This window comes from Procambarus clarkii, chromosome 94 (assembly GCF_040958095.1).
Source record: "Procambarus clarkii isolate CNS0578487 chromosome 94, FALCON_Pclarkii_2.0, whole genome shotgun sequence".
Lineage (NCBI taxonomy): Eukaryota > Metazoa > Arthropoda > Malacostraca > Decapoda > Cambaridae > Procambarus > Procambarus clarkii.
This window is the reverse complement of record NC_091243.1, coordinates 5609562-5627514: the sequence shown is the minus strand read 5'-3', so window position 1 is coordinate 5627514 and position 17953 is coordinate 5609562. Positions and strand designations below refer to the sequence as shown.

General features: G+C 41.0%; 2 protein-coding genes across 9 annotated transcripts in view; one reads left to right on the top strand and one right to left on the bottom strand.

The window, feature by feature from the left end:
* The window catches only part of LOC123747291 (metallophosphoesterase MPPED2), a 64644-nt gene extending 61604 nt beyond the window's left edge, over nt 1-3040 (top strand). The window contains exon 9 of one of the 2 annotated variants that reach the window (XR_011226165.1): nt 1928-3040. The gene's annotated coding sequence lies outside the window, so the exon portion shown is untranslated. The remainder of the gene's footprint in view (nt 1-1927) is intronic. The other variant, XM_045729387.2, reaches the window with a different exon arrangement.
* Gmd (GDP-mannose 4,6 dehydratase) overlaps nt 1-17953 on the bottom strand; it is a 31100-nt gene that overhangs the window by 8767 nt on the left and 4380 nt on the right. For 4 of the 7 annotated variants that reach the window (XM_045729376.2, XM_045729375.2, XM_069319832.1 and 1 more), the window contains exons 2-8: nt 16161-16269; nt 15570-15686; nt 14826-14951; nt 13294-13486; nt 12137-12369; nt 9227-9328; nt 8121-8234 (exon numbers count right to left, since the gene is read on the bottom strand). In XM_045729376.2, the coding sequence (XP_045585332.1) occupies nt 8121-8234; nt 9227-9328; nt 12137-12369; nt 13294-13486; nt 14826-14951; nt 15570-15686; nt 16161-16196 (921 nt within the window). In that variant the 5' untranslated portion in view covers nt 16197-16269. The remainder of the gene's footprint in view (nt 1-8120; nt 8235-9226; nt 9329-12136; nt 12370-13293; nt 13487-14825; nt 14952-15569; nt 15687-16160; nt 16270-17953) is intronic. The other 3 variants (XM_045729372.2, XM_045729374.2, XM_045729382.2) reach the window with 1 other exon arrangement.

The window sequence follows — 17953 nt, the reverse complement described above, 5'->3', positions numbered from 1 at the left end:
AGGTTAGGTCGGTGTTTTCTATGAATCTTTTTAAGGGTATCTATTATGTTTAGTATATCACCTATGCACGTAGTTAATAAGTCAATATTGACTTTACGAATTTGCGAGAACGGGTTGTATATATACATATATATATATATATATATATATATATATATATATATATATATATATATATATATATATATATATATATATATTAGACTATTAAAAGAGGAAGGTAATCCAGGAGGCTTCAACCCTCGCCGTCGATGACGACCAATTCGGCTTCAACACACAAATACAATATTAATACTAAAATAAACGACTGGTACGGCAATAAACTCTCAAATGATAATAACAAGAGCAAATTGCCCCCAAGCACAGGCACTACCCTATATCAACACGCGGTGAAAATAAACTGGTGGGGCGCCATAACACGGGTTAAGTGGCGGCCGCGTGAGCGTACAAGTAGGCGTGAACACCGGAGACGACGCCCCCCTGCCATAGGGGGCGCAGATGAAGGTGGTGCAGGCGATGAGTCACAATAACGTGGCTAAAGTATGTTGACCAGACCACACACTAGAAGGTGAAGCGACGACGACGTTTCGGTCCGTCCATGGACCATTCTCAAGTCGATTGATGACTTGAGAATGGTCCAGGACGGACCGAAACGTCGTCGTCCCTTCACCTTCTAGTGTGTGGTCTGGTCAACATGAATGTGGTCATCATAATACCCACAGAACAAGCAACATGCTCTGTGCTTTCCATAGCTGCCACTCGGCGAGTGACGTCAGCCACAATATTAACTGAAGGGTGAATGATCTGCTGTAAGAGCGCAATATTTGCCTGGTTTATTTTGTCAAACTAATGATCGTTATCGAGGATACTGTCTGTACAGTCATATTCTCTTAGTATAATCACCATTACTGAACACAGTTCAGGTACCAACTCACAGGCTATTTATGCAAGCCAAGTCAGGAGACGCAAGTGTGTAACAAAAGACACCAAGCCAGGAAAGCTATTTAGCACCGTCTATGTGCTAAACTACTCAAAATCCACTACGGGCTCACCATAGCCCGTGCTACTTGGAACTTTTGTTCCGAGTAGCTGAATCTAAAACAGCAATAACAGCTAAACTACTTCATGCATCGGCATACATCTTCACTCTGCAGGTTGGAGGGGGGGGGGGGGGGCGGACTTTCTTGGGACCCACCTTGGGTCCGTGACCCCCCCCCCCCCTCACGGCACAATTTCAACCAAGCCCTCCTCTCCCTTCTAAGCCAGGGCGTTGTAGGCCTATGCAGCATTCGCCAAACATTCTCGCCCGGCGTGCTTGTCTAATTGGCGGCGCAGCACGAGTCTCGGGTACAGCGTGTTATCCTCCAGACTGTTCATACAAAATGGTAGTAAATGAGTCAAATGAGGAGTGCAGAGTAGTGATGGTAGCGTGTCACGAGGGTAAAGTGCAAGAGAGGGATGAGGCCACAAGTGCGTGTGCCCGTGTGACAGTATGCGTGTGCGCGTGAACATACCCATAGCACCAATCTTTATTTATTTATTTATATATATACAAGAAGGTACATTGGGATTGTGAGAATACATAGCATAGTAATTACATTCTTGTAAAGCCACTAGTACGCGCAGCGTTTCGGGCAGGTCCTTATAATCTAAGAAACTTATAAGTAGGTTAATAAGTTATAAGTTAATCTCGCGTATTATCATTCACCTTGATCTCTTACACATGCCTAGTATAATCCCTGAAAGTCGTAAAAGGTGTCAATTATGTTCATGGATGGTTGTTAAAGGTTAAACTCCGCAAGAGTACTTTTACTCATAAATTTCTCAAGGATTACTTGCAAGTTGAGCATGTTTCACGACGGATCGTAAGTACGGGAGGTGTCATTGATTGTCAAGTGTTTTTCACGACTGCTTTTTATCTTTTTAGTGTGTGGTGTTGTCCCTGTACGGAAGCAGTAGGTCACGGGGGGAAAGAGGTAGCCGGTGCATGACCCGACACACTGATGTCATCAAGTGGGCTGGAGGAACGAGAAGCTATGCTGATAATTCACACTTCAGACACTCGCGCTGATGCTGGCGTGCCCTGCCAGGCCCCCCACCAGCCCTGCCGGGCCCCCCACCAGCCCTGCCCGGCCCTGGCTGCCCTGCAGGCCCCCTCCCCCAGCCCTGCCGGGCCCTAGCTGCCCCCTCCACCAGCCCTGCCTAGCCCCCCAGCCCTGGAGGCCTTCACCAGCCCTGCCGGGCCCTGGCTGCCCTGCAGGCCCCCTCCCCCAGCCCTGCCGGGCCCTAGCTGCCCCCTCCACCAGCCCTGCCTAGCCCCCCAGCCCTGGAGGCCTTCACCAGCCCTGCCGGGCCCTGGCTGCCCTGCAGGCCCCCTCCCCCAGCCCTGCCGGGCCCTAGCTGCCCCCTCCACCAGCCCTGCCTAGCCCCCCAGCCCTGGAGGCCTTCACCAGCCCTGCCGGGCCCTGGCTGCCCTGCAGGCCCCCTCCCCCAGCCCTGCCGGGCCCTAGCTGCCCCCTCCACCAGCCCTGCCTAGCCCCCCAGCCCTGGAGGCCTTCACCAGCCCTGCCGGGCCCTGGCTGCCCTGCAGGCCCCCTCCCCCAGCCCTGCCGGGCCCTAGCTGCCCCCTCCACCAGCCCTGCCTAGCCCCCCAGCCCTGGAGGCCTTCACCAGCCCTGCCGGGCCCTGGCTGCCCTGCAGGCCCCCTCCCCCAGCCCTGCCGGGCCCTAGCTGCCCCCTCCACCAGCCCTGCCTAGCCCCCCAGCCCTGGAGGCCTTCACCAGCCCTGCCGGGCCCTGGCTGCCCTGCAGGCCCCCTCCCCCAGCCCTGCCGGGCCCTAGCTGCCCCCTCCACCAGCCCTGCCTAGCCCCCCAGCCCTGGAGGCCTTCACCAGCCCTGCCGGGCCCTGGCTGCCCTGCAGGCCCCCTCCCCCAGCCCTGCCGGGCCCTAGCTGCCCCCTCCACCAGCCCTGCCGGGCCCCCCCAGCCCTGCAGGCCTCCACCAGCCCTGCCAGGCCCCCCCTACCAAGAACAGCAAGGCCCTGGCTGTCCTGCCGGGTTGGGGAGGCATAATTTAAACATGTAACCTTATTCCCGTACTAAATCACGCACAGACGTTGTCATTTACATTAGTCTTTACCTATGTAAATGCGTAATTATTGGTAATGTGCATGTAATGTTAATTATTTAGGCTTAACATACTCGTGCACAGACTATGCATCCTCTGTTAATATTCTTAATTCCACCATTTATCATTTTAGGATGAATTCTCTAACCTCGTATACCTTATTTACGCATCACTTGCCGTGTTTACGGGTGCCTACTTAAACATTAGGCAAAATAGGTATACAAGTATGGCTATTAAGGTCACTTAACGTATGTATCACACCATAGGCTGAAACTCGCAGTTACAAATTACTAGCAACCTCCAGTTGCAACTATGTTAATTAATTAATTAATAATAAAACATTATATTGCCTATGGTGTTTCAGTTTTACCCGCAAGACCTACAAATACTTACAAACTTCTTATTTTGTATAATCCATCCTATCGCGTTTTCAAGTCACAGTCCGCATATATAATTTGTCACTTTGAAGGTTTTGGTGACAAATTATATACCACAAGCCCGAATTTACGTTATAGTTGCAACTGAATACATCACCACCACACAACTTGTGAAGCACACCACACCTGGTCACAACAACAATGCACACACCTGTCAGGTCACAATAACAGTGCACACACACCTGTCAGTTTACAACAACAATGCACACACACCTGTCAGGTCACAATAACACATCTTGAGGGAGGAGGGAGTGACAGGCTCCCTCACACACGCTCCCTCACGCTTGTGTGAGGGAGCGTGAGTGAGTGAGCGTGAGTGAGTGAGCGTGAGTGAGTGAGCGTGAGTGAGTGAGCGTGAGTGAGTGAGTGAGCGTGAGTGAGTGAGTGAGCGTGAGTGAGTGAGTGTGAGTGAGTGAGCGTGAGTGAGTGAGCGAGCGTGAGTGAGCGAGCGTGAGTGAGTGAGTGAGCGTGAGTGAGTGAGCGTGAGTGAGTGAGCGTGAGTGAGTGAGCGTGAGTGAGTGAGCGTGAGTGAGCGTGAGTGAGCGTGAGTGAGTGAGCGTGAGTGAGTGAGTGAGCGTGAGTGAGTGAGCGTGAGTGAGTGAGTGAGCGTGAGTGAGCGTGAGTGAGTGAGTGAGAGTGAGTGAGTGAGCGTGAGTGAGTGAGCGTGAGTGAGTGAGTGTACTTACCTAGTTGTACTTACCTAGTTGTGCTTGCGGGGGTTGAGCTCTGGCTCTTTGGTCCCACCTCTCAACTGTCAATCAACTAATGTACAGGTTCCTGAGTCTACTGGGCTCTATCATATCTACACTTAAAGCTATGTATGGCGTCTGCCTCCACCACATCACTGCTTAAAGCATTCCATTTGTTAACCACTCTGATACTGAAGAAATTATTTCTAACATCTTTATGACTCATTTGGGCACTCAGTTTCCACTTGTCCCCCCAAGTGTGTGTGCCCCTTGTGGTAAACAGCCTGTCTTTATCTACCCTATCAATTCCTCTGAGAATCTTGTATGTGGTGATAATGTCCCCTCTAACTCTTCTGTCTCCCAGTGACGTGAGTTCCCCCTCTCTCTCTCCCTAAATTCCCCCCCTATCTCTCTCTCCCTAAATTCCCCCTCTCTCTCTCCCCCTAAATCCCCCTCTCTCTCTCTCTCTCCCTAAATTCCCCCCCTCTCTCTCTCTCCCCCTAAATTCCCCCTCACTCTCTCCCCAAATTCCCCCCCTCTCTCTCCCAGCTCCTCTTTCAGCCGAACCCTCACACCCAGCCCTCCCTGCCTCCTTTTTTCAGCACAATAAGTATAGGTACTTATTGACAGGTAAGTACCTATACTTATTGTGCTGGAAAAAGGAGCAGGGAGGGCTGGGAGAAGGGGGGGGGGGCTGAAAGAGATGCTGGGAGAGGCAAGGCGGGCCTGGGAGAGGCAAAGCGGGCCTGGGAGAGGCAAGGCGGGCCTGGGAGAGGCAAGGCGGGCCTGGGAGAGGCAAGGCGGGCCTGGGAGAGGCAAGGCGGGCCTGGGAGAGGCAAGGCGGGCCTGGGAGAGGCAAGGCGGGCCTGGGAGAGGCAAGGCGGGCCTGGGAGAGGCAAGGCGGGCCTGGGAGAGGCAAGGCGGGCCTGGGAGAGGCAAGGCGGGCCTGGGAGAGGCAAGGCGGGCCTGGGAGAGGCAAGGCGGGCCTGGGAGAGGCAAGGCGGGCCTGGGAGAGGCAAGGCGGGCCTGGGAGAGGCAAGGCGGGCCTGGGAGAGAGAAGGCGGGGCTGGGAGAGAGAAGGCGGGCCTGGGAGAGGCAAGGCGGGCCTGGGAGAGGCAAGGCGGGCCTGGGAGAGGCAAGGCGGGCCTGGGAGAGAGAAGGCGGGGCTGGGAGAGAGAAGGCGGGGCTGGGAGAGAGAAGGTGGGGCTGGGAGAGAGAAGGTGGGGCTGGGAGAGAGAAGGTGGGGCTGGGAGAGAGAAGGTGGGGCTGGGAGAGAGAAGGTGGGGCTAGGAGAGGATGGGGCTGAAAAGAGGGGATGGGGCACAATCTCCACTCAATATGAAGCTTGGCATCACCCTTAAATGTTTTACAACCTACAGGCACACCTTGTTAACAATGTGATCAGAGGGAATACTCTCTTCAGAGTCTGACACACCAGGTCCTTCAAATATTTCTCAGAGAAAATCAGTAGGAATTAATGTGATATATGAATGAGGAAATCAGGAAGTATGTTTGGAAGTCATAAACAGAAATGACCAGCAAGAAACAGACATTAGACAAGCAATTAGGAAAGGACTGGTTACTAACAGTAAATTAGTACAAAGCACTGCAGACAGAATTCAGTCCACATTAATTTTGGGTGCTTCGAAAAGGAAATACCATCTTGGATAGAGCAGCAGCAGCAGTCGAGGAAAAAAAATCATCGAGAAAATAGTAGGACTAGGAGAAGGCCTCGTGACAGGAAAATGTCAGTGATTTTAAGAGGATAGGCAAATATGAGAAAGACAAGAATCACTTCTTAAGGGTGCCATTTAATAGAGTGAAGCAAATTATGGAAGTGCTTAGGAAACTGAAGAATGATGAGGATGGAAAACTTTGGTCATAAAGATGAGACCTCTCAAGGGAATACAAAGAAAAACTAAAACTAAACCTTGATGATGCAAAACATCTAAATGGAAATAGAAGAAATAAATCCTTTTTTCTACAAGGTGATAGGGACTAGAAGGCCTGTAAAATGGTACATAAAAACAAACCAACAAAATCATTAGCAAAAGGAGAAGCAAAGAACAAAGAGAGAGGAAACATGTTCCTGAAAATTGTATATACCAACATAGATGAGCAAGATAAAAAAATAGTAGAGCTAAAAGATATAATTTAGTTTAAGGTCCCAGATATTGATGCACTAAGAGAGACAACGCTTGAATAAAATATTTAAATGAAGTTGTATTCCCAAGGGGCTACTCAATTTGAAGATGTGACAGAAAAAACTAGAAAGGGTGGATGTGCTGATGAAAGAATACAAGAAGATTACAGAGTTAATAATTGACAACCCACGAGAAGTTGAGATAAAGGCATTGCAGGTTTGGAATCTGGATGTTAAACTTAATTTTATAAACTAAAAGCAATTTGCTTTTAATGAATTTACAGAATAGGCCTGGTTCTGTTTTACATGTGTCCGGTATCCCATTTTAAAAATTTCTTTCAGCCTCTCTTCTCACTGCTGTGTAGTTGTTTATTGTTTCTTTGTATTGCTGGTACATTTGAGGGTTTGGCCTCTTCCAATAGTGATTTAATTTTTGTGTCTTTTGGTCTCTAGCCCTGTCACAGTTCGTTGAACCAATCCTGTTTCCTGGGTCTGTATCTCTGTTTTAATATAAACAGTCCTAAACAGTAAAACAATGTACTGTACAGAATATGTTCACAGATTTTTTGTACACACACATAAGCATATTTATTATTTTTTGCCTTGTAAATTTTTATAAATATTGTTTCATATATTGTACATACAAAACAGTACATACAGGTACCAACCCTGTGGTTGAAAAAGATGTTGCTATGTTAGGGATTAAACTCACCTGCCCACACAACAATATTTGAGTTGCAAGTACAGCACAGTACTTAAATACTTGTACTGTATAGCTTAATAGAAAAACATTACTGTTCTTACCAAGGATCAAAATGTTTTTCCAAATACGATTTCTTATGATTCTTTGGTGTTGTTACTACGATTTCTTATGATTCTTAGGTGTTGTTACTTGGGAAAACTGTTTGCTGCGGAGAACTTTGGTGAATTTGAGACTTCTACAGAAGAAGAAGACATGCTAAAGATTTTCCGGCTGGCACACTCTTTCTGCATGCTTCTATGTGCACACTCGCCCCAAAAGCCTCAAAAGCCATATCGGTTTGGGTTCATGCACTTAGGATGGAAGGAAGAGGTTTGGAACTAAGCCTTAACCTTGTGTCTCTGTTTACTCAGCAGATCGTTTATTGAGTAAAATTAATAGGGTCAGGCTTTAAAAAAAAAAAAAAAAAAAAAAAAAAAAAAAAAAAAAACACGGAATGTTTCTAGGCTTGCTAACAAGAGTTGTAAGCCATCTGCTCTTATACCCTCCTGTGTTAAAATAAAAACAAACTTAGCCACCCTCGTTACATAAACACAGCCGTGGATTTTTTTTTTTTTTTTTTTTGCTTTGCTGTGAAAGCATCTAGGATCTACGAAGCTTTTTTTTGGTCATAAAAATTTGTAATATTTTTGTGTCAATATTTCTTGTATGCATTCTTTAAACCATCTATTTTACAAAAAATATTTTTTCCCAACATTCTTTGCACATTGTTTCTCCAGAAGTTAAAGGGCTAAAAAAATATACCATCTAAAGTACTAGTATGTGCCAGCATGTTTTGCAAACTCTTTCAAATTGAGTTTACTTTATACATTTTATTCCATTTCAGGCACTGGTGATGAAACTTGTGTTTTGAAAGAAAGAAACAAGATATAAATACCAACACTGTTTCTTTGCATTAAAATATGTTTTGAGATAAGATACACACGAAAGATGAGCTACACATAAGACAGAAAAGCTCTCCTTACCACTTCCGCTGGACGATAGTACTTGGGGTTGACTGTTACTCGGATAACATCCGAGCCTTTTTCTTTCCCAACCTCATCCACACCTGAGCCTTCCCAGTAGATTTCCCTACCAATCTGCAGATAAAAAAATACAATACCATGCAATAAAATAATTATATTATGTACAGTAATTGAAATAGTACAATAAATAATATTTTATTAAAACATTAGAAGTTTGATCATTAATCAGACCACCAATAAAATATTTCCTTAGGAATATTTGTTACTTTTTCAACAATTTCACACAAAATAAAATGTATTATATGCTATACTTTGTAAGGTGTTCAAAATCTCTCCATTAACAATTTACATTTATTTTGAAACTTTAGTGCCATTAACATGGGCTGGATTCCTGTCAATAAAACATCATAATCAATTTTGTCAGGAGCCAGGCAGCCTGTCTATATACTAGGTATACTGTGTATACAGGTATATATACTTTAGGCTGGTATTGAGGTCCTTCCTCCCCCCCCCCCAATACTATAATATATTCTAGATAAAAAAAATGACAAGAGGCTAGCATTACCTTCAGAATAATGCAGGGAAGTATTATTTTACTTCTGACTTTAAATGACAAGTGAGGTGTGATGGGAGAGTTTGCATAAGGAATTTGTATTACCTTCGCATTCTATTGTAAGCTGCACCCTTACAATTTAAAAATTTAAAAAATATATTCAGACACCAACAATGCCAAATGAGGTAAGAGCAGCTAAAAGTGAAAGCTTCACAAGTGGTAGTGATTACTGGAGAGATGTTAATAGGTTAAAATGACAGCTTTACAGAGTAAAGTATAAAATGAACATCAACAGAAACAGTACCCATGTATATAGGCAACCTGGTTTGGATGGATTCAGAGAAAACAACATAACGAACTTGACTGATAAACATAATAAATAGTGAGGCTATAAGTCAGGAAAAATCAGGCTTAAAAATGCAAAGGAAGATAAACATAAAATGCTGTATGGATCATACAGAACAAGCAGCTACATGAAACTTAAACAGATTGAAAAAATTATGATAAACAATGACACTAGTAAATACCAATAAAACAGCATAGTTCAAGTTACCTCTTTAAAAGCAGCTTCTACAAACTCCTTTACAGAGTGAACCTCTCCTGTTGCCAACACAAAGTCATCAGGCTCATCTTGTTGGAGAATTTTCCACATACCCTGTACAAAGAATTACAATTCAAATATTAAAGAGTATAAACATTACAAAAGAAAATATTGTAATAACCAGCATTACTGTTTCCCACTTTCTTAAGGACGAGGAGGTAGGTGTTCAGAGAAAATGGAAGAATATTGTTGAGGATACATTCAACAACAACAACAAGATTCAAGAGGCGTGAATCTTGCTGTTGTTATAATATCTTTAACAATTATTATTATTATAATAATAATTGTTGTATTTAATAATTAACACTCTTCCTTCTGCTTGTTCATGAAGGAAGCCGACCTCGGGTGAAAGAGGGCTGTGGCAATGAGGGCTCTGTCTGGAACCCGTAGGTGAGGGACTGGGACGTCCACCTCTTGGGGCTCATGCGGCCTAGGCTCTGCTTCAGGAGACTGGGGTTGTTCTTGCCCTTGATAGGGTGGTTCCTCTCCAGTCCTGACCACGGCAGTATCTGGGTTTGGGGTCCCTGTGACTTCTTTCACCAACTTTGAGGTCAACTCCAGAGCTCACAGTTCCTGCGATGGTGCTGGAACCAATCGTATTGGCGTTTAACTTTCCATTGGAGACTTCCGGCACCGTGGAGAGGTTGGGGGGGGGGGGGGACCTGCTGCTTGGGTAACAGCTTCTCCTCCGTATTAACCTACCCTGGCTTTGCGCCCTGGAGAGGCCACTCAAGACTGACAACCAGAGCACAGCTCCATAGTCTCTTGAGACTGATGGATGCCTACTACTATAGAATCTTTGAGGAAACGGAGACAATACAAGGACCAGGAATTATTTGGAATAGTCAAAGCAAAGTAAATATGGCAAAGTGAGATGATGTGAAGTCTGAATCCTTGCTTTACATACGATTTCAAGCAATGTTTTGCTCAGTCAGATCGAACTGTACTGTGCTCAGCAGAAATCATGCAACACAAGGAAAATAATTAAATGTGACAAAAGGGCTAAAATAATCAGGTGATCAAAAATAATTCAAGTATTTGGAAAACATCTCAACGATACTGTGCAGTTCAAAACTGACACTTCGAGAAGGCAAGTTCTCAACCCCCACAAGCACAGTTGGGAGAGTACAAATGTCATCCTGTTAAAACATAAGGTACAGTAGTTTGATGCTGTAGCTTCAATTAAAATATTCACATAAAATACAGTTGTTAAACAACATTAGTTTTCTTTATAGCAAATGATAGTTACTGGGAACACAAACATAAAATAGAGACTTTTGTTCTCAACACAAGTGTGCATGGTTGCCTGAAACTGGGGTGATGTTGCTCTAATTAAAAAATTCACAGAAAATATATTATATAATAATTTTCTTTCTCACATGATAGAGCAATAATTTTGGTAGCAAAATTATAAATACTGTATATAACAATTATTCGATGCACAAAATTAAAATAATGACATTACTGTATTCTTATCTTGATGACATTATTCTAATCCTTACACAGCCAGCCACTCCAGGCATGGTTCACAGCACTAACTTCGTCACATTACTAGTGGAGGAGTGGAGCCCTTAAACAGCCAGCCACTCCAGGCATGGTTCACAGCACTAACCTCATCACCTTACTAGTGGAGAGGTGGAGCCCTTACACAGCCAGCCACTCCAGGCATGAATAGAGCCACAGTGCTTTTACCAGAAAGAGATGGTTAGGTTGACTGCACTTATCTGGACCTAAATAAGGTTTTCGACAAAGTCCCACATAAGAAGTTGATCTGGAAACTACAATATACTGGAAGAGTGATAGGAAGGCTTCTAACATGGAGGATTGGGTACATCAAATTTGTTGGCAATTTTGTGAACATTTTGCCAGTTATTGTTTGCTTGCCCAAAATATTCAAACAGTATAATAATTTGCTGTACAGTATTTGAGTTTATTGTAAAGATTTTTAGTTATTTATCAACATTTGGTTGACACAAGACTCATTGATCCAAGCATGTTGCATTGCAATAAGAACTGTTTACTGGAATAGAATATCAAGATTTTCTTTGAATTTGCCCGAACAAGTTGATATACACAGTTCCAAACTTATAAGTAGAATTAATTTTTTAGAGGGGTCATACTAAATGACCGTAAATGAAGAAATTCAAAGATTTCCTTTGTGGTCCAAAGCCAAAAATCAGTACTTGGAACCTGATTTTCCACAAGTGCAATTTTTTTTGGTTCCCATAGTCGGGAACATGAAATTTGTTAGGGGAAAGGGGGGAAACCTTGATAAGCCTAGGCCACTTACTGGCCTTTCTCAGGATGCAACCCACAACAGCTGACTCTTGGGTATGTATTTACTGTAATGTGCACAGAGGCATCAGGTGAAGGAAAATGGTGCCAAACACTTCTGTGTTAATGAACAAATTCACAAGGGCTATGATGAGGGTTCGAACTTAAGTCCAGGATGATCCCAGACGCACCTTAGTCGATTCAATCAATCAATCAGATAGTAGGATCAATTTCAGTAATCGCTAAATCCAAACACAGCATGCCTTAGACCTCAAGAGGAAGTAAGGTATTTTACTGTAGGATATAGTAGATGAATGACACACTTGCAAAATTAATAATGTGCATAATTTTGTATATACTGAAATAGAATTTAGTCACTTCATAAAAAAAAAAAAGGTTAAATATTTTAAGAACAATGAACCCTGCTTAGATGAGGTTACTGTACTTCAATATAAATGCAATTATACTTAATATCAAGTAAAAAATTCAATGGTAAAAACTAATTAATATAGCCATCTCCCTATGTATAAGAAAATATCTTAGAATATTTAATATATTATCATTAAAATGTGTTTGTAATACTGTTACCTCAACATAGTCCTTTGCATGTCCCCAGTCTCTCTGGGAATCAAGATTTCCAAGTTCAAATTTTTCTAAATGTCCCAGGTGAATCTTGGCTACTGATCGAGTGATCTTGCGTGTCACAAATGTTTCCCCTCGTCTTGGAGACTCGTGGTTGAAGAGGATTCCATTACAAGCATACATGCCATATGCTTCTCTATAGTTCACTACTATCCAATAAGCATACAGTTTGGCAGCACCTAAAAATAATTAATATTTATGTAATTGGCATCAATACAGAAGAAAACACTTAGAGAAGATTAAACTAAAAATGTGGGCTGAAGGTATGAATGAATGTGCATAAATATTTATATGTATAAAATGTATAAATGAAGATACAAACTTGAACACTTGTAAATCATTATACAATACACAGTGAGGGCTGTAGTTAAGTACTACAGCTGCCAATTATGAAATTTATAGGTGTGGAGGAAGCAGATGATTTAAACAAGATGAGAATGTACGACAGCCTCCCGCGCACTATCCAGTGACAACCGTGATCTGATAAAGCCAGTTGTTGGCTTGGTCTTTATTGTCTAGCCTGCATGCCTTCACTGCCAGCCTAATTTCATATCTATATGGTCGTTGACTTGATTGCATCCTACATGCCTGCCTGCTTGCCTGCTTGCCAACATGCCAATCTGATTGCATGTCTACATATCTGCAATCTGCTTACTTGAATGCGTGCCTACCTGCTTCCATGCTTTCTTGTCTGCCTGACTGTTTATGCAGTTTAGTTCTTGTGATGCAATTAGAAATATAAATGGTACATGGCCAGAAGTGAAGCACATTACAATAAATGCTGTTTGGAGGAAACTGTCTATGGATTGTGCATGATTTCAGAGAATTTGTGATTGTGGTTCAACTAGCCCACCTCTAATAATTATACAATCAATCACTGCAAACAGACACTTTTATCATCAATGGATTTACTTTGTTTAATACTTTTAAATTCATGAAAAAATAACAAATTCGGATCTCTGAAACCGATCCCAACTGTTATCGTTTTTTGTAGAATTCCACTTAAAGAGTGGATTCACTACACGCATCATTTTCTAGGAATGCCTCTCCCACATTTTTTGAGGGTCACAGTATGCACACAGTATATATGTGTATGTCCTTACCATAGGGTGATCTAGGATAGAATGGGGTGGTTTCTTTCTGTGGAATTTCTTGAACTTTACCAAAAAGTTCAGATGTGGATGCTTGATAGAATTTTACTTTCTTGTCTAAGCCACACGTTCTGATGGCATCAAGTAACCGAAGTGTTCCCATAGCATCCACATTTCCTGTATATTCAGCCAAATCAAAAGACACCTGAAATTATAGAAAAATTAGTTAAACAAAACGATCTGAAAGTTATGATTAGAAGGGATCTCACACCATAAAATCAAAGCACTGTATAAATATTTGAAAGACAAATCAGATACTGGGATTGATATGCAGACACGGTAGCAATAACACATCTAATGTTATTCTCCAGCCATATCTTGCCATTGTCAGACTCCTGTAGATTATGCAGTCCAAAGATGAATTTTAACCAAACCAATCTTTCATTGTTTCATAAATTGTGTGTGTCTTGTGTGGAAGAGTAGGGTTTTATGCAAGGAAATGAGTACCTATAGAATGTATTTATAAAATCATTCTTATCATCTGTACTGTTGTTCCAGTAACAACACTTTTAATATGCTGGTTATAGGCAATAAGTGATGATTTCTAATTACTTGGTACGGGAAGGCTTTTAGGCTTATCAATGTCCCCCTTAGGCTGATGACTAATCAATTTACTTATTTATTATTTACTAATGATACCTATTTATTACTAGATGAACAGAGGCATTGGATGTAGGGAAATGCTTCCAAGCATCTCACCTTGGCTAAAAATTTGACCCAAACTCATTTGACTGGGAACCAACTGCACTGACCTCTGCAGGGATGCATCTCCCTAAGAATTATGCTATAATGACCCCACATACAGCCAATTCAGTTAATACTCCTTCTTCCAGGAAGCCATACCCAGCAGTAAATGTGTTATGATTTCCCATTGTCAGGGACAGGAAACTTGTAAAGTACTTAAGCTTATTGAGGTTATCCAAGGGTATCTACTGACCTTACCCAGGATGCAACTACTGACCTTACTCTAGTTGTATGAATGCATGTATGTATAAGCAATGATTGTTTCTGTACAATATGGTATTGTCTAATAGTTTATTAAAGTTCATATTAAATGGAAAACTTGACAAATAACAAAAACTAAAAGCTATATCTCTCAAATACCTACCAATGTACTAAACAGTACATGACAGACAAAAATTTAATGTGTAAACAATGACAAAGCATGGTGTAACAAAACAAAGAAATGAAGTAAAAAAAAGATCATACTGGATTATCGGTGTTACAGGAATTTGGAATACTGATTATCAAAAACTCCACTGTAGAGTACAGACTATTTTTTCAAACTGAGGACTTAAAATAATAAAATATGTATGAAAAAGTACATGTGTCAAAGAGGGTTAGTCACTTGTTTAAATACCGTGTCAAACTTTATATAATGTTCAATTTCTGTATCTACTAATTAAACACTGACATTTTCCTATGTATAATTCATAAAATAATAATAAACCTATTATTAATATTTACTCTGCAAATACTCTTACCTTAACGTGGCTCTGAGCACCAAGATTGTAAATCTCATCTGGCTGAACACGAGAAATTATCTTAACAAGGCAGGTGGAGTCAGTCAAGTCACCATAATGAAGTGTCATCCTTCCATTTCTGTGGATCTAAAAGAAATATTTATTTGTCATCAAATCTAAATAATGTGGCTTCTACTCTTATTATATGAATAACCAGCCTGTCCATTTGGCTGTAGAGTAGGGTTTGGGTGTAGGTGAACACACCCCTATGAAAGACATAAGTATTTTTATTTCTACACAGATGCCATTTCTTGTCATCCAGAAATCTGAACTTCATAAAAAACTTTACGTCAATTAGCACAAAGCATTTACTAAATATTATTTAATATGTAAAACCCTAGCTTTGAATTTTTTTAACAATAAATGAGTATTACATTACAGTATACTGTAGCATAATAATGTTGCTATAGTTTTTGGAAAGAATCTCGGAGTGCTATAAAGAGACAGTGTGTGGTGTATAATTCATTTACAGTAATGAATTACTTTCCCATTGGGAACTGACAAATTTTCCAAAACATGATAAATACAATCGCAAATTTTTATACAGTATTGAGCTTACATGATAGGTGGACCAATAAATATTGTTTGTAGCCTTTCAATCCATTGAATCAGTGATTCAATGGATTTAATTCTTGTGTTAAAAATAATTGTTGGATTTGACAAATTTATAAAAGTTTAACGCAGCCAGCCATCTTATTTGTTTACCTTTTCATCCTCATACAGATGACGAATGCGGCCAGTGTTGAACGATGAAGATCTCCTAATAATACCATGTACTTGGTACCCCTTACTCAGCAGCAGTTCAGCCAAGTATGATCCATCCTACAATTTAAGAATCTTAGTTTTTAACACCATATATATAATTAGGCATATCCCAGCAACAACAAGAGACAAATACATAAAACACAAATAAAAGGTAAACATGAAATAAATCACATATGTTATTAGCTAGCTAGCTATAAAATTAATGTATATTATGAAGGACAAACAAATATTAAACATGTGGTTATAACACACAGAATAACAATCAAGATGAAAGAACAGGAAGCACAGCACAGCAATTAGTCAGTGAAACACACATGATTAAATTCAACGGAACAAGTGAGTGAGGAACAGTTTATTCCAACAACATTGGAGAAGATTTTGTGGAACACACTCAAACGTGCAAATGTAAGCGCACACATTTTTATTAACTATCATGCAACAGCCTCAGTATGTGTGTGTTAATCACTAAAAATGGGGTGAAGAATCATGAACATACTAAAGTATGCAGTAAATAAATACACGGTACTATACCTGACCAGTGGCGCCAGTAATAAGAGCAAGAGGCATGTTTGCGAGGAATGTCACGTGTAGGGTTTCCTCACAAGAACTTGGTGCAATATCTTACTTTCCCACTTTTGGCCTGTTTTAAGTTAATGATGAAGAGTATATATTACAAACACAAGACTGAACCTCTCAATATATCTCCAAACATTATCTGGTAATTTTCCGATACAATGGCTAGCTATCCATACCGAAAGCTTACATATCAGCAAGATTAAAAAAAATGCAAAACAATATGTTAATAAACTCGCAAATTCCACAAACAAAATATAACTACCAAGTTGAAGATAAACAATAGTGCAGTATGTGTGTGCCAGTCACATCACATGATTGATCAGTTAAACACTGTAAATATATATACAATATATAAATAAGTTTAGCAAGTAACTGACCAGTCAACTACACAGCCTCCCCCTCCAACAGGGCAACGTTGATAAGCCAAATAGGATTCCAGTGTCTAACAATGCGAAACCAAATTATCCATGACATTTGTAAATTTAGTTAAGCAGGTTCACAACTACAGTTTAAATTTTAATTCAAAATTCAAATTGTACAAGCAGAGACGTGCATGTATAATTCAGAACACAAGTTCACTTTGCATTCTTGGGGATTTTACTGTAATATTTTCAGATAATAGGAGCATTTAAGCTACATACAAAGTGTAGTACACTGGTAGGAATTTACAGGCAGACTCAGAAATCAAAGATTCACAAAGCAATACACAAAAATGCTTACAAAGAGAAGTGACCACTAAGCACAGGATTGCCCAAAAGTAATAATAGTTATCCACTTCAGGGTTGAGATCATGTGTAACATGCAAATTCACCATATTGCTTTTTAAATTAAATTTAAAAACAGGTAGTAGTAAAAAGGCCAAGAACATAGTTGCCTCACTGATCAGGATATTTTACAATTGCACAACAGCCTATTTGCAGACGATGAGACACAATAACATGACTAAAGATATGATGACCAAACCACACATCAGAAGATGGAGATCTTCTAGATTAAAACACTTAAAACAGTGATTTAAGACTAATGATAATTAGTATGAAGTATGTAAGTTTATAATTTTAAAAAAAATTTTGTGGAACAAGGATGTGGGGATGGGCGAAGGCTGTACTTTTAGTAGTATCAGATCTAAATGCTTAGTGGTTCTTATGGAATGAACCAGTAAACATTTGCATTGCCAATTCCAGTGACAGAGCAGTATGCTATGTCAGTGTCTGCCAACATTAAGATCGGACATGACCTACTAAATACCAAGTTATTACAGTACAGACACAATGCACAAAAATTTTGAGAGGTTAGTGGGGTATAATAGCATGTTTATACTGTAGTGGTGAAATTCCTATACAAATGTGTGATAACTGGGTAACATGACATTTGGTGTTCACAGTAAATCCAGCCACCTAGGGTAAAGTCAGCCATCATTAGTGAATTTACCTAGGTTATGTTGCTGCTAGGTTATGTTAGAAAAGATTACATATAGGAAGTAAATTTATTTAGTCTAGTTTGGAAACTTTAGAAAGAAATGTGATCTACAATTATGAATGACTTGTTGAGCAATAATGATCTAATAAAGGGTCCCATGTGAATAAATGACAAATACTGTACGGTTTAACAATTTATTAATATTATAATGGTAATGAGTCCAAAGTATGACAAAACAATTTTAACTGGAAATAAGCTCATTTTATAATTATTTAAAATGGAAATAGATCCAGCACTAATTGTTGACATCCATTAATAGTCTGTGCTCC